At 39.3% G+C, this 16,766-nt stretch overlaps 1 protein-coding gene across 1 annotated transcript; it reads left to right on the top strand.

Moving 5' to 3' along the window:
• Positions 1-1,037: 1,037 nt before the first annotated feature.
• Positions 1,038-15,178, top strand: LOC129684144 (FAST kinase domain-containing protein 2, mitochondrial-like; the record flags this gene model as incomplete). The annotated part of the gene is made up of 8 exons (XM_055617215.1): positions 1,038-1,096; positions 1,689-2,506; positions 4,945-5,048; positions 5,659-5,767; positions 6,008-6,131; positions 6,367-6,506; positions 8,252-8,424; positions 15,015-15,178. Coding segments are annotated over exons 2-8 (1,621 nt in total), but the record flags the coding sequence as incomplete, so codon positions are not given.
• Between the last annotated feature and the right edge of the window lie 1,588 nt (positions 15,179-16,766).

The following is a 16,766-nucleotide window of genomic DNA, read 5'->3' on the forward strand; positions in this document are numbered from 1 at the left end:
AATATATATATATCTTAAATATATATATATCTTAAATATATATATATATATATTTAAGAAATCTGCTGAGAAGGGAGGAAGCAGACTCAGTGAGCAGCCTATTGCCAATAAGTGCTGATTGGTGTTGCTTCCAGCTTCCGAGATGACCTTTCAAAAATGCAAACCCATCGACACTATTTTACTTAAGACCTTTCAACGTCTCTTTATTGTGTTCAAGATTTAGTTCAAACTTCTTTTTTTAAACTAGGTGTTCGTAAGACTAGTTTCTATTTTCGAAGTCTAACTCCAGGTCCTGCCACACTCCCACATCCAGATCCTCTTCCAGCTTTTGTCTCTATCTGGGGTGGTTGCTTTAACAGCTTCTCTAGCTAGGTCCTTGTGTCCAACTCTCCCTCACCCTAACCCCACCCCAGAGGGCGGTGCACCTCTCCCTCATTGCATCAATCACGGCAGGTCCAAGTAATTCTTTATCCCTATAATTAAAACTTGTCAAGGGCAGGGGCGAAAATGTTCCCCACTGTGTTCCCACTGCTCTTCAGAGCTTGACACAGCGCCACTGCCTAATGCCCTTCGTTGAATGGATGCCTAGAAAGCCTGAGGTGATCCGTCTAAGGAATGGGGCCAGCTAACAAGGCTGACAAAAGGCGGAGGGAAACGATCTGTGACTGACTAGACAAGCACTCACCCGCGATCACGAATTTGGCCATGTTCTCTAGCGAGCCCTAGAGACTTGGACCACGGGCGTCGCGGTTTCCTGGCAACCGCGCGGTGCTCGAAAAGTGGCGCAGGCGCTCCTAGAAGCTGCCACGCAGTTCAAAGTCACTATTTGAATGTGTTGAGTTTCCGTAAACAACAATACATCTTTGTAAGCTCCGTGGTTTCCTGTGGCTTTCGACTTTATCTCTTCATCTGAGAAGAGAAACTCTTCTTTCTGGCAGTGTTCCCCCCCCCCCCCCCATCTACACATGGTCTTCTACGGCCGCCGCGAACTTACGATTTTTGACCTACATGAGAACCCGTAAAACGTCACCAGACGCGCCGCTCGGAGGAACTGTCATGGCTGCGCCCGTGAATGCCCACGGGGTTCTGTTCTAAGGCGAGTGCATGGCGAGCGTAAGCGGAGTCGTGGGGCGGTGTCGTGTTAGTCTCTTTACCCGGTGGATAGACGTTCGAGAAGTGGCCTCGGTCTTAAGTTTAGGGCGGTGTGTTGATGCTGAGTGGCTCGGTTGCTGAAGGATGCTGGCACGGGTTTCGGGATCTTAATGAGGCTGGCTGATTGTAGCTTTTCAGATACGAAGAACGTAGTTTTACTTTTTTCTTTCTTGTCTAAGAAAGGCTGTCTTGTCCAAGTACGTTTTCTTAACAGTGTGCTTTTGGCTAAGGCTAGATCAACGGAGGCCTCAAAACTATGTTAACAAAGTTAGCCGATGAAGATTTATTGAATGTCTGTCTATCTATGTATTTATAGAAGCTACTTTATCTACACCTACGCGATAAATCCTTCTTTATTTAGTTTAAAGACGCTACTTTATTCGCAATGTACGCGTTGAAAGTGGACGTGTTTTTACCATTTTAATATAAAGCTCTAGTGGGTCATAGGTACCCTTGCAAGCCCCTGTTAGATGCATTTCTCTTATTTAAGCAACAGTTTTAAACTATTATTTCTTTTATTCACCCTTTCCCTACAGTCCACCAACATATGCTCTCTTTTAGTAAGAAGTTAACTTTCGTTGGATCTTCACTATTTGAAAGTGTGTCAGTGGACAGCAAAATGAATAACAAAGCACATTCCTTGTTATGGAACATAAGACAGTTCAGTACTTTACTTCCAAGAAGCAGAGCTTTGAGGATAAATCCTCTGGGGTTTTGCAAACCAGAAGTTATTCATTCAAAATGGAATCCAAGAAACCACCTGCTAAATGGTTTTGAGGGGGGATTGCAACCATCTGCTCGATACCTCTTTCGAGGTACATTTATTTTGAAGTCAGTAGATGGTTCTACTCAAACCAAAGGCATAAGCCATACTGCTGTTTTAAAACTAGACAGAATACTTTGTCCTAAAAGACTGTCTTTTGACTCAAAGCATTCTTTTGCCTCTGATGGGGCATCGGAGCATGATTTGATGAAAACAAACTTGCATCATACCTCCAGTGAAGATGCGCTCACCAAGAAAATGAGACCAACCCCCGTGAATCATGGAAAGCTGGCCCAGGAGTGTAACTCTCTGAGTGATGTTCTGGACACGTTTTCAAAAGCACCTACGTTTCCTAGTAGCACCTATTTCTTAGCAATGTGGACAATTGCCAAAAGGATACCTGAAGACAAGAGGCGCTTTGAAGTACAGCTGATGTTCAGGCACCCCGCCTTTAACCAGCTGTGTGATCAAATGATGAGAGAAGTCAAGATCATGCACTATGACCACCTCTTGTTCAGTCTTAACGCTATGGTGAAGGTGGGAGTCCCTCAGAATACTCTTATGGTACAGACTTTGCTGAGGACGATTCAGGTAAGAAACAGGGACACCCACACGGGGCTTTACCGTGTTTCACATATTTTGAAGGAGTCGGGAAGTAGAGGTGTATAGCTTCCTTAGAAGACTATCAGCAGAATATATGTCTTATGTGCACTTTTGTATTACATATTATATGGCTAGGAGATCTTAAGTTAAATAATTTTGCTTTGGAAATTTGTGAAAGCCTGTCCCACTTACCTTCTCTAGTGTTAAGTGGGAAGGAAGAGAGATGCAGAGAAAGGTTGGGTAGTTGAAGGCCCAAGGGAAAGGAATGGAGGTGAACTAGTGTTTCCCTTACATAATCTTAATCCTCCTTACAGGATTAAGACTAGGAAACAAACTTAATGGTATCAAGCTGCTTGGTTAATAGCTAGTGGATTTGGATTCCTTTATTCACACAGTGAATATATATTGGGTGTCAGCCATGTGCAAGGTACCACATTTATCATTGCTGTAAGAGATAGAGCACGTAGTTCTTTATAATCATGACTCCTGCAGTCTAAACTGGGAGGTGTATTTGCAGGCACTTACAGGAGTGGTAATCAGCATTCCTTTAATGACTCATACTGTGTTGTAGGCACTGTGCTGAACACTCAGTTATCACCGCTTAGAGAGCTCTTAGTTCAATGCGGAAAAATACAGGGTCATGTGAGAGTGTGTAATAGAATTTCCAATCTCGATTTTGTCTCCAAAACATTAAAATAAGATTGGGAGAAGGATACAAAGTCAATGTCTATGGAACAGCTAGCATTTATGAAATTACATGGCTGACATCCAGTGGGAAAACGTGACTAGTTTAGGAAGGTAAAATAGTTTGGTGCATCTGAAGTAAGGAATGGTAGTGAGATGACTTTGGGGGGTTATAGGGTTGGGTTGGGTAAGAAATTAATTATGTATGTGGTGTGGGGCAAGGATTTGAGGCTGAAAAAGATAGTAGCAAAATTGTAAAAAACTTTTTATGCCTGGCGGAGTTTGTATTTGCCCAATAGACAACAGTAGTCCATTGGAGAGTTTTAAGACAGGAATTGACATGCTGGTTTGCATTTTCAGTTCCACAGGTATGAGGAACTTGCTTGATGTCACTTGTATGGCACCAGATGTAAAGTAGTAATCATTTACTTTTTAAGAGTGGCAATATGATTCCTAAACTCAATAATTAAATAAGTGTCTTAAAATACATTCACTTCCTGGACATAATCTGTCATATACTCTGTTCCACTTCAGTTCATTAATTGAGTTTATAGATGTATGAATTTAAAATTTTTTATGTTAACTTGGTTCATATGTCCTCAAGCAAGAACTTTTAAATTTTGTGGTTTTGTAAGCTATAGAATAGCAGTTTGCTTGGTAGGCGCTTGTTTGGTAGGTATTCCTTATGTAATCATTTAAAAATGATTGTTTGGAGCCAGTTTCCACTGACAGTGATTCAGTTTTGTACTAGACCTTGGACAGGCATTCACAACTGTGTAGCATCCTCACTGGGAACATTGAAGTCAGAAAATGGGCACGTGATTGTGCCTCAGTAATGTGGCACAATAATCTCTGGCTAAAAACATTTAGCCAGAGATGAAAGGACAGTGTTTTGCCAGTGAATCTGAGTCAAGTAGCCTTACCTTTCACAGAAGATGTCACAGGATATCTATCTGTCTGTCTATCTCTCTGTCTAGAGAGACTGAGACTCATGGGAATGAAACCATTCCCCAATCCACTTCCAGCTTTATCTACTTAAAGCATTATATCATCTAGTTCTGACTCAAAACTTTATAAGTAATGGTTAGTTGTACCACTCTAGCAAAGAGCAAAAGGCTTCCTCGAATATGGTCCTACTCTTAATAGATGGGTTGTGGTTAAATTAATGGGACCTAGAGAAGCTGTGTCATTACTGTTCTTGTTCCAGATTGTCCCTGCCATTTCTGGAATAAACTAGTGCCCTAACGGAGGCCCAGGTAGCATTGGCAAAATGCAGTGGGCCATGAGAATAAAAAGATCCATGGGGCAGTTGCATGGTCCTCAGAAAAGGCTGTGTGGTAACTGTAAGGACAGTCTTCCAGGCTTCATTTAGCAGAGCAATTGACTTATATACTCCAGGAGTTCTTCTGTTATTCTACTATACTGTCTTCCTGGCTTCAGGGCCCACGGAGGGTGAAAATACGTTTAATGCAAGTTATTTCCCAAGCAAAAGAATGTAGTCAATATCAAATGGATTTCCAGCGACACATAAGAATGTGTTGGTGTATAAAGGTTATGCGTCAGTTATTTGGAAAAGCCACTGAATTGTCACCTCTTTTTTCCAAGAATAGATGTTTATTGTGGACTTTGTGAATTACTGGTCTGGTCCTTAGTCCTTTGCAAGCATGAGTTGAGAGGTTTTGCTTGGGAGAACTCGTGTACACCTCCTCAACGCTGCTGTATTTGTAATTGTATTTTAATAGGAGCGCATCAATGAGTGTGACGAGAGATGTCTGTCAGTTCTGTCAACTGCTTTAGAGCCGATGGAGCCCTGCATGAATGTGAATGCGCTTCGAGCGGCAATACGGTAGGAACCTTAGGTTTTCTTCACATGCCTTTCGCTGTGGTCCTTGTTTGAGGAATTAAAAGGCCCGATGAAAATTGAATTCCTTTTTTTGGGAGGCATGGGTAATGTATGCATTGGTGGAAATTAATACTTTATTAAACTTAAAATCCCAATTCTAAATGATGTAAAGCTGAAGATAGTACTTTTAAAGTTCCTACTTTAGAAAAGGATATGGCGCTATTGGTTTAGTTTTTCTTAGACTGTAGTACTGGTGGAAGGTGGAAGGAGAACTGACAAGTACCCTCAGTTCTGAAGAGTTATTTGGGCACTACAGGGATTACATTACATTGGCTTATCTTAAAAAGATATAACATTGATTCAGCTGATCTGTTTAGGGGGGAGTTAAGAGGATACCCTTAGTCTGATGTGATTTGTTAATAAAAACAATACAGAAATGTAAGAGGAGATATACTGGAATGATTTAGATCCTTCCTAAGTGCTTACACCATGGAGACCATGTCTGTAGATTTCATATTCCTGGCCAATTCCAAATAGGGCTGGACCAAATGAAATTTTCAGATTTCTGGTTTGGAGATTCTAGGATTATCCTGTTTCTTGTGTCTAATGACAGAATCCTAGTTGATCAGCAAGTTTGGAAGATAGACCATATCTTCACATTACAAACTGTGATGAAGTGTATCGGGAAAGACACACCCCTTGCTCTAAAGAAGAAATTGGAGGTAAACACCTGGCTTTTCTCTAGTGGGTGAAATTTGAAAAAACTATCTTTGAGGAGAACATGCCTATGCTTTTGGGTTTAGCTTTGCTGACATGAATTAAGGCATATCTGTCTGTATGTGTAAACATATCTGTATTTGCATATACACACACACCTACTTCTGTATTTGTCTATCAATCATCTTTCTTACGCTTTATCCTTGTTTCTTCAATGATAACTAAGTGCAAGTTTGTTTCTGTAGATGAAAGCCTTGAAGGAGTTAGGCAGATTTTCTGTCGTAAATAGTATGCACATGTTTGAAGTATTAGCTGCCATGGATCACCGCTCTGTTGTCCTTCTGAATGAATGCAGTAAGGTGGTCATAGGTAAGGAGGGCTTTTCCTGTTTGATCTGCCACATCTGACCTATTACTTGCTTTCAGCCCTTGGCTGTTATGATGCATAACTGATGGTCAGCTACATGTAAATTTTATATTTGCCTATAGTTTTGTTTTCCTTCAAAATGCAATGTTATTTTTCCCCCCAAAGAATATACTGAGTATTTTGAATCTTATGTTCAAAACCATCTGGTAATGCTTATTTATTTAACTCATTCTTAAAGATAATATCCATGGATGTCCTTTTAAAGTATTGATCGGCATACTGCAGTCCTGTAAAAATCTTCGATACCAAAATGAAGATCTCTTCAAAAGCATAGCAGATTATGTGGCTACAACTTTTGACATTTGGAAATTGAAACAAGTGAGTTTCAGGTGGGGGTATTGTTATTAAAGAATGAAAATCTCAGCTGTTCTATTTTACAAATAAAGACTCAGGAGCCAGATGCTGGGGCGAAAACTTGCTAGCTCAGAGAGGCAGAGAAAACACTCAGCTAACCTTCCTTCTCAACTCAGGTCTGGATGGAAAAAGCCTAAAAGTCTCACTAGCTCAGTTGACAGCTCAGGAGGAAAAGGCCTAAAAACCCAAAGCCAAAGGCTTGCTAGCTCAAAGCTCAAAAAGCCAAAAAAAAAAAAAAAAAAAAAAACCAGAGAGCTAAAGCTCAAGAGCTAGAGCACTCAAGCTCCTTCCTCTTCATGCTGTCTTAAATATCTCTCAACTCAAAGTTCCTCCTACTCTTTAGTCCCTGTCAGCTCGTTTCTTGCTCTGCCTTGATCTAGAGTTAACTTTATTAAATCCTGTGTACATAAAGCTTTTGGATTAAAGGTATGTGCCAGGGTTGGTCCAACTACACTATAATCACCTTTTACAATAAACAGAAAGTTCTTGGATTAAAGGTGTGTGCCAGGGCTGGCTGAACCACATCCAACAAGAAACAGGGTTTTACAATTCACAGTTTTGGGGTTCACAGTGGATCAGATATCCTGTAACAGGGTATCCCTGAGAAGGTTTCAGGGAACTTCTTCATTCGCTTGTTTTAATGTTTCTCTCTGCTTTATAGAAGTTGGTATCAAAATATTCCAATGCTAAGTTAGCTCAGCTCCTTAGCTTTCTCCAGGTACTCACTGATAAAGCAGTCAATCTTCCATCAGTTTTCTAGCCGAAAGAAAATTACATTGTCGAAAGTTCTTCCTACATTTAGTTGTTAAAGAATTCTATAGAAATGCTATTTAGCATTGTGTATCCTATCTTCTTGTTGGCTATTGAACAATAAAGATGGGTCTAAATAATTAAGTGTGGCAGACTTATAGGTTTTGAAGAGTAAAATGTGAGGTAGGTGGAGACTGAGCCAGTCCCTGGGTTCAGTTTGTTAAGAAAGTAAGATGAATTTTGAGTTTATTATGAAAACTGATTTCAGAGACAATAATTCATGTGGTATATTAGCCACATGAAAATTAGAAGTGAAGTTTGTTTTAATCATGATATTTGACATCCATAAATTGATATAAGATACAGAAATTTTGAGTTTCAGAAAGAAATTTTGTTTAAAAATGCCACAACGAAATATAATTCTTTATATACTAATTTTTTAAAAATCTGAAAAGACAGGGAATGTTAGGAAAAATATTTACATCATATTAGGATTGAGTCAGATAATCCAGCGGGGCGTAATGGCACAAAGCTGTGATCCCAGCATCTTCAAAGGCTGAGGCTGGAGGACTGCAAGCTCAAGGCCAGTTTATTGGTAAAAAAAGAAAAACATGTTTGAAATATCATGTCTATGAGGATGTAGGCAGTGTTTGGAAGTGGGAATATTTCAAGATGGAAGTTATCTATCTTGAAAACTTCAGAAAAGGCACAGTTTTCAGATCTTTCATATGAAAGACAAGTAAGAAAGGATTTTAAATGCGATGTGGAGATCATTGTATGTCTTGGTTCTCAGTTTCAAGCGATTGCTCATTAAGTTGATATTGGATTAAAGAACAAAAGGAAACTATAATTGTTCCTTTGAAGGTAGCATTTTGCTACATAAGTTCTTTGAGATTTAAAAACTTAAAGAGTAGCATATTTTAGCTTTTGACTAACTTCTCCTCCCTTCTATTTTTAAGGTTATCTTTCTCCTCTTGTTATTTGAAACTCTTGGTTTTCGACCTCCTGGTTTGATGGACAAGCTTATGGAGAAAGTAATAGAGGAGCCTGGCTCTCTAAACATGAAGAACATCGTTTCTATTCTTCACGTGTATTCTTCTCTCAATCACATCCACAAAGGCCAGAACAGAGAGTATGTACCATTTTCCTTCTTGTCGTCACACGGTGCTTACAGAAATGATTGCTGGTCTCAGGCATAACACGTTAGTGACTGCGTTCGCAGCCACCTCCACGTTTGAAATACAGCAGCATTTATTTATATAGTTGAACAGAGTCTTGCCTTTGGGTTTCTTTCTCATACTTGTTCCTTTGTTCAGTTGTTTATTCATTGTAGGAATGAACATTTTGAACTTGACCACTTTTCACTATTAACTCCTAACTTACTTGTTCTTGTTAACTTCATCCAAAAGTTGACGAATGTTTCTGTAAATTTATTTTCTATTTGTTATCTATTCATTTGTTATTGTGGTAGGGTTCTGCACATGAGAGGTGCTCTCCCAGCACACTTTCAAGTGGTACAGCATTGGTGACTGGGCACAGCACAGCCGTGATGCTGCCTCCCCCTTCACACTTCAACCATCCTGCTGAACAACACCTCTCTCTTCCCTTGCCTCCCCCTTCTCGCCTTTATGCTATTGCTTTTGGATTTGTAGTATGTGTTATGTGCCCGTCTAGGCTAGCTTATTCACCTAACACAGTGTCCTCCAACTTTATCTGTATTACATTAAATGGAAGAATTTTTCTCTTTTTCAAGGCTACTTAATATCCCAGTATTTTTATACTATGTTATGTTTATTCGTCTGCTGATGAGCATTTAGGTGCTTAACATATATTGACTTTTGTGTTGAACACGAGAGTGTATATATCCTGCTGAGATCCTGATTTCAGTTCTTGTAAACCAAAATATACTTGGAAAACTTGCTGTGGTAGTTGTACCCGTAATCCCAGCACTTGGAAAGGTGAGACAGGAGGATTGCTGTGAGTTAGAGGCCAGCCTAGGCTACAGACAGACTTTCGTTGCAAAACAAACAAACAGAAAAAATAACTATCCCTAAATATGGATCAAGAGACCGTATGGTAGACCCCCCCTTTTATATTTGGGTTTTTAATTTTTGAGGATTCCTCACTGACTTATGTAGTTTTCTACCAACAGTGTGCATAGTGTGGAGGGGCTGTATCCCCCACGGCGTGCACCATGTGCTGTGGGCTGGCTCCAGTTGCTTTATGTCCTCCTGGGTTGCTTTTGTGGGCATCCTGTCCGGGCACATTTCTTCCTGCTTTGGGTTTGCATTTCCTGACTGCTGGTTGTGTTGAGCGCACTTCCTTACAGATGTGCCCTGAGCGTGCGCTCTGGGGATTTGTCTCCTATGCTCACTGTCAGTTTTCTGGCCATGTCTTCATGCTGTTAAATTGTAGGCATCCTTCTATATTTTGGATAGTAATCCCCTGTTGAGTGTGCAGTTTGCAGATATTCTCTGCCCTTCTTTGATTCTGTTGACTTTCGCTTGGCAGAAGATTTTTAGTTTGCTGTTGTCCCTGGACTATTTCTGCTTTTGTTGACTGTACTTTTTATATCCTAGTCTAAAAATCATTGTTCTGCACAATGTGATAAAATGAGATTTCCCATATATTTTTGTAGGAGTTTAGGTTTTATGTTTAATCAATTTTAAGTTTACTTTTATGTAAAGTCCAGTACAGCCAAGGCTACACAGAGAAACCCTGTCTCAAAAACCAAAAAAAAAAAAAAAAAAAAAAAAGAAGAAGAAGGCTGGCAAGGTGGCTCAGTGGTGCACATACATACATATGGGCAAAACATTCATACCTCTCAACAATGGAAAGGTTCAGGAGCAGAGCACTGAATTCTAGCAAATGTTAAAATGAGAATAATTAAATGAACATAAACCTCTTAAACTCATCTAAATCTACAGAAGAGAGAACATTTCTGAACTCACAAGACAAACATTATCTTCACACCAAATCTAGCCACACATGCCAAATGGGAACAGAACACTAGCAAACCTAATTCGATACCACGTGAAAAAAGATCATACATAGACCATGAACAAGTGAGACCCAGGGAGCCTCAGCACATGCCACCAATTAATGTAACAAGCCACATTAACAGAATAAAGGATTAAGAGAGAAATCACACTGTCACCTTAATACAGAAGAGAGAATGAAGAAAAGCATTTGGAAAAACTCAACACCCTTCTGTGATGAACGTTCCCAATATATTTGGTATGGAAGGGATATATTTCAATATAATAACTCACATGTAAAAGGCCCATATAATCAGTAGCATGTTAAGTGGTGAAAAACTCATAAATAAGGCAAGAATGCCTCCTCTTGTCCACTTCTATTTAATATAGTACTTGAAGTTCTAGCTTAAGGTGAAATAAATAAATATAAATAATTAGGTACATAAATAATTAAGTAGAAAAAGGTAAAGAAAAGGTGCACAAATATGGTTCAAAGCAGAAAAGTAGTATCTACTTTATTTCTATACACTAACGAGCTGTCCAATCTCCCTTATAATAAGATCAGAAAGAGTAACAGCAGGAATGAACGGAACCAAGGATATGAGAGACTTACACCCTACAAACTATAAAATACTGGTTAAAGAAATTAAAGATGGCACAAATAAAACATGGAAAGACATTGCTTATCCGTAGACTGGAAGCCAACACAGTTAAATTTTCCATATTATCTGCAGTGACTCAATGGTTCAGTGCAATCTCTCTCAAACTCCCAGCAGTATTTTTACACAACAAAGAAAAATGTGCTTCTGAAATTCATATGGAAACCAAGTTGCCCAAATTCTCTTAGGCATCTTGGGAAGTGCTAGGCTGGACCTTTCTACCTCAGAAAATACTACAAAGCTGTGGTAGTAATGTTAAGACAAAGCAGTACTGCATAAAAACAAACAAGAGCACACAAATGAGAAAGGACAGTGTCTTCAACAGCTCTGTGAAAACTGGTTATGTGCATAAAAAATAAAATTAAACCTTTGTAGACCATGCTGACCTTGAACTCACAGAGAACTCTGCCTCCCTGAGTGCTGGGATTACAGGTGTGTGCTTTTGCGCCCAGCTCCATATTTTCTTGGTGAGGATTTTATTGGTAAATCAATCTCTGTATTCATTGTTGGTCTATTTTGATTTTCTTTTTCTCCATGGCTTAATCTAATTTGGTTGTATATGAATTTATTTCTTCTTGGCTACCAGTTTGTTAGCAAACTATTTTTTCCTTTTTTATTAGACTCTTTGTGTGTGTGTGTGTGTGTGTGTGTGTGTGTGTGTGTGTGTATGTGTGTTAGGGAAGAGAGGCTGAACATGTGCAGACTTCATTGTCATTTTTCTGTAAAAGGTAGTATCACAGCTATCTATATAGAATTTGCATTGTATTAGACATTATAACCAAAAGATTTAATCAAAAGATTAGATATTATAATTAAAAGATGATTTTAAGTATGTAGGATGATGTACATAGGTTATATGCAATTTTTTTTTTTTTTTTAACTTGGGCTCACTATGTAGCCCATGCTGGCCTTGGAGTTTTGATCCTCTTACCTCAGCCTCCCCAGATGTCAGGGATTATAGGGATGCCCCACAGTGCCTAGTTTATGTGGTACTAGGGATTGAGCTTGAGGCTTCAATCCATGCTCAGCATTGCACCAACTAGTTGGCCTCTCCAGCTCCTCCCAGTATGTCTGTGGCATTAGTGGGATTGTTTCAGCTCTCGTTTCTACTTTCAAATAGGTCTTTTCCCCGTTAGTTTAGTTGCAGGTTCACCAGCTCTTATTTTGGTTGATCTTTCCCCACGGTTCGTGTTTGTTTCTGTTTAAATCTTCATTACTTTCTTCCTCTACTAACTCTGGCTTTGGTTTGTGCTGTTTCTAGTCTCCTCTCTTTTAAACATTTACTTATTTACATTTAATGTGTATGGGTTTGCCTGCACATATGTATGTATAATTCATATGTGCCTGGTACCTGTGGAGGCCAGAAGAAGTAGTCGGGTCCTGGAACTAGAATACAGACAGTTGTGTACCGCCATGTGGGTGCTGGGAACGGAACTCAGATGCTCTGCAAAAACAGCCTGTGCTTAGAGCTGCTGAGCCATCTCGTCAGCCTCTTTTTCTAGTTTCCTGGTTTAAGTTAAGGTTTACTTGACTATTCTTTTTAAAGGTAGCATTTATTACAGTAAACTTTCCTATTGGTACTGCCTTTACTGAATACTGTTACTTTGGTGCACTGTGGCTTTGTTCAGATTTCTTTCTAATTTTCTGTTCGATTTCTGTAGGTATGTTGAATAATTTTACCTTTATGAATTTTCTAGTTTTCCATTTGTTCATGACGACTAACTTACTGTGTTGTAGTCTGAACTGATATTAGTAAGATTTATACTTTCTTAAATGTGTTAGCTGTGTGGAGACCTTACATGCATTTTGTATCGCATATGTCTAAGAAAGAGTCCGTTTGATGCTGTCAAGTGGGTAGTCTATCAGCATTGTCATCTTGAGTGCAGTCCAGGTCAGCTTCTCTGTCTTCATTTCTGCATTGATGATTATTGAACGAAGGGTAAAATCTCTGACATTACTGTCCTACTGCCTGTCTGTCCGGAAGATGTATTTTTGCTATAAGTGTGTTTCCTGATGGTGAACCCTTACGCATTTGTAAACTGTCCCACTTTCACAATGAGTTGACACTTCTATTAGAATGACTGTCTTTGTCTTTTATGACAGTTTTTTCACTTAAAATCTGTTTTTTGTTTTTTCCTAATATAAATACGACCACCCCTACTCTTCTTTGGTCACCATTTGTTGTGTCTTCTATTTTTTTCAATTTCAGATGTGTGTCCTTCAGTCTATTGTGAGCCCCTTGTACACAGTATATAGTTAGTGCTCATTTATTTTGTTATCTGTTCAGCTCTTTATATATCTTAATTGGGGAGTTCAATACATGCATTAGCTTTCTCATTGTGGCAGAATATACAATAAACAACTTAAGGTTGATTCTGGCTCGCAGTTTGAGAGTACAGCTGATGACAGAGAGGGAAGTCATTTCGGAGGGAACATGAGGCCAGTCATATGGCATCCACACCCAGGAAGCAGAGATGAAGGCTACCATGTAATTAATAGCTTTCTCATGTTTTTGTTTGATCTGGGGTCTGAGGCCATAGGATGGATGGTGTTGCTCAAATTGAGGGTGGGTATCTTCTCTTCTCCGTTCAGCTTTTCTGAAAATACCGATAGACATACTCAAAGGTGTGTTTCATGCTGCCAAGTTGACAATGACAATTAATGATCACAGTGCAGATATGTTTAAAGCTTTAATTGGTAGAGAAAGGTTTACTATTGTCGTTTTGCTTCCTGTTATTTTTTTCTGTTTCCTCTCTTTAGCATGTCTTTGCAGTGCCTCCTTTATGTGTCTTTGGTGTATTATTTCTGGTTACTGTAAGTCTTATACAGCATGCTCTTACAGCACTTAGTTTAGGCTCAGGCTCATAACGTTAGCCACATAGAAAAGCTGGACAATTTTATGCTCCCCTACTCTTTGGTATTGATTTTTACAATTTATATTTTTAAGATTGTGTATTTATTAACTTTTTAATAATTATATTAGGAAGTTTTTCTCTTAGCTTTTGTACTAAACAAAAAAAAATGGCTTACATACTACTGTGGCTGCTGCATGAACCCTGGTGCAGTCAGTTCCCAATTTAATACTCCTACCTCTCTGTTTTCTCACTCGCTCCTGTTCCAGGGTACTTCAGTTCTTTTAACCTCACGGGCCTTCCTGCCTTCCTGGCCACTGAGACTGCCCAGTTGACCTCAAACGTTGGCCTGCACAGTTTTGTCAGTCTGTGCTGTCTTCCTAGGCATGCTTGCCCTTGCTGTCAGCATCCCTGTTCTACTGTCTCACTGTTACACAGAGCCCCACGCTCCATTCAGATGATCTTCCCTAGTGCGTCTACCCTTCAAATTCTCCCCGGAGCTCCCTTCCCCCCGTCATGGTACTCTGTGTGACTTACTTTTTTCTTTTTCTCCTGTGTTATGCTAAGGATAACATATACGTTGAGAGTCAGACTTAACCTGCATTCAGGGGAAGTCTGCCATTCATCAACAGTGTCACCTCCCCAAAGTGTCACCCTCCCACTCCATCTGTGCTTAGCGGCTGTGCTGTGCTGCGCAGCAGTAGCTGTGAATGGTAGGGTTAGGCTTGTAAGTCATTACCAAGAATTTTGATAGCTAGGATGTTTTAATTGCTTATAAAATTGCAGTGGCATTCCAGGCCTTGTGAAACTGTGTAAACAGTAAAAGGCTCTGGTGCCTGACCATTTAGGTTCTTAAACTGTCTCTGTTTCTTGCCCATCCCCTGTAATTAGTTCATGGATGAGTTATTCAACTTCTGAGCCTGTTCACTCATCTTTATTTATGAGAATAATACTACTACTACCCCCATTGAGTTTTAATAGGAGTGAAATGATTGAAAGCCTATAAAACATTTTTATGCAGTACATCCACAGTAGTCATTTATTGGATACGTACACTTACCATGAGAGCTAGCCATGTCCTGCACTGTGTATATGCTTATTTACAAGTCTGATCGTTTCATCTCATTTCTTTGCATTGCTTAAGAACCTTGAATTTGTTGCATGGAATCAGCTCTTCTGTGACCTTGTCTTATAAGTTTATTTGAAATGTGACTTTCCTTTGTTCCCCAAAAGGTTCTTAGAAGCTATGGCTAGTGCTCTGACTGGCTGTCTTCACCACATGTCTTCTGAAAACCTATTGAATGCTGTGCATTCATTCTGCATGATGAATTATTTCCCCCTGGCTCCTATTAACCAGCTTATCAAAAAAAACATCATCGATGAACTGCTGACTTCAGGTAGGTAGTATGTCACCTTGTCATTCTGAGTGGAATTTTTAAAACAGTATTAGTCCTATTGTACAAAGCCAATGTTGCTGAGTACAGCTGCTAATGGAGAAGTCAAAGGTCAGGTATCAGACTACAAACCCACAGAGCCACCTCTGGTGACAAAGCTATTGCAGGGGAAAGGAGGGAATAAGATTTGTACAGTTGTTATTCTTTTAGCCTGTACTGTATGTATAATATTCAAAGCTGAGTGGTCTTGATTAGAGGTGTCTGCATTCCTTTTCCTAACTATACCACCTAAACCCTACCCAAGGTACCTAGAAACAGCCACTCCTGGTCTGTAGCAAGGAGATAGGCTGTTAGATCTAGAGACCAAATAGGTACCAAATTAGTGAATTTATTTATTCTTGAAACCAAATTAAGTATTGACTTTTTTTTTTTTAAACCATATCTGTATAGCCCAGGCTGCCCTGAAAATCACAGATACTGATTTGCCTCTACATCCCAAAAGTGGAATTTTCAAGTGCTGGATAAAGTTATACCAAGTCCTTGACTTTAAAAGAAGAAAAACAGTATTTGGCTAGATGTATAAAATTTAATAATATATCTTAGACTAAAGTAGCTATAATTCAGTCTATAAACAATAATATGAAATCCTGAAATTGAGTTGTGAAGAGTCAGCCCATATACTGATATTTTAAAAAATAGTCTGTGTTTGGAGAATAGACTTGGGGACCTGGAGTTTAGTCCTAAATTCTTGGACAGTTTCTCTCCTATAAAATGAGGCATGCACATCAACTCAGTTAAAAAGATAGCTTAAAGTTTGAAACACTAGCAAATACAGGTCATTGATGTAAACCTAGAAAACCAGGTGTCATTGAAAGAGCCCTGAAAATAAAGAAGAAACATCAAATCCCCCATTTCAGGGTTCAGGGAGCTATACAGAAGAGGAGGCAGAAAGATTTTCTCCAAGGAAACAGTGTCTTCCAACACAGTAGAACTAACACACATGAACTCTCAAAGATGGTGTTAACACACAGGATATGTAAAGGTTTAAGCCAGATGGGGTTCCAGCCTCAAGAAGGGGAAGAGGACACAGTCCCCATCCCTAATCAGAAAGCTATCTGCAAGTGATGTCGATTTGCAAAGTAAAAATTAGTTTTCTCCAATGGAATTGCAGTAGGTATACAGACCACACTTGGGGGTAGGCCCCATGCCCAGCAATAGATGCCAATACAAAATGAAATGAATTCAGTAGTACTGTAATGGATTCTTTGTCTTATATTTTCTTGTCTGGGCTTCTTTTTTTTTTATCTTACAAATCTGTTGCTTGTGTATTATGGTTTCTAATTTTGTGCTTTTATAGGGTGTGTGTGTGTGTGTTTCTTGTATATCTTTTCTTTTTTAAGATTCTGTTTTGTTGCTGTGGTTTACCTGTTTGTTTTCTAAAGAGAGAGAGGAGGAGAGGGTATGGTGTTGGGTGGATGGAGAGAATTTAGGGGGAGAGTTGGGAGAGAGGAAACCTGATCATAATATATTATATGAAAAAACCTTTTTTTTTTTTAAATAAAAAAATAGAACAAAGTAAAGAGGGGAGGGG

Source organism: Psammomys obesus, unplaced genomic scaffold (assembly GCF_907164565.1).
Source record: "Psammomys obesus unplaced genomic scaffold, mPsaObe1.curated_primary_1811, whole genome shotgun sequence".
Lineage (NCBI taxonomy): Eukaryota > Metazoa > Chordata > Mammalia > Rodentia > Muridae > Psammomys > Psammomys obesus.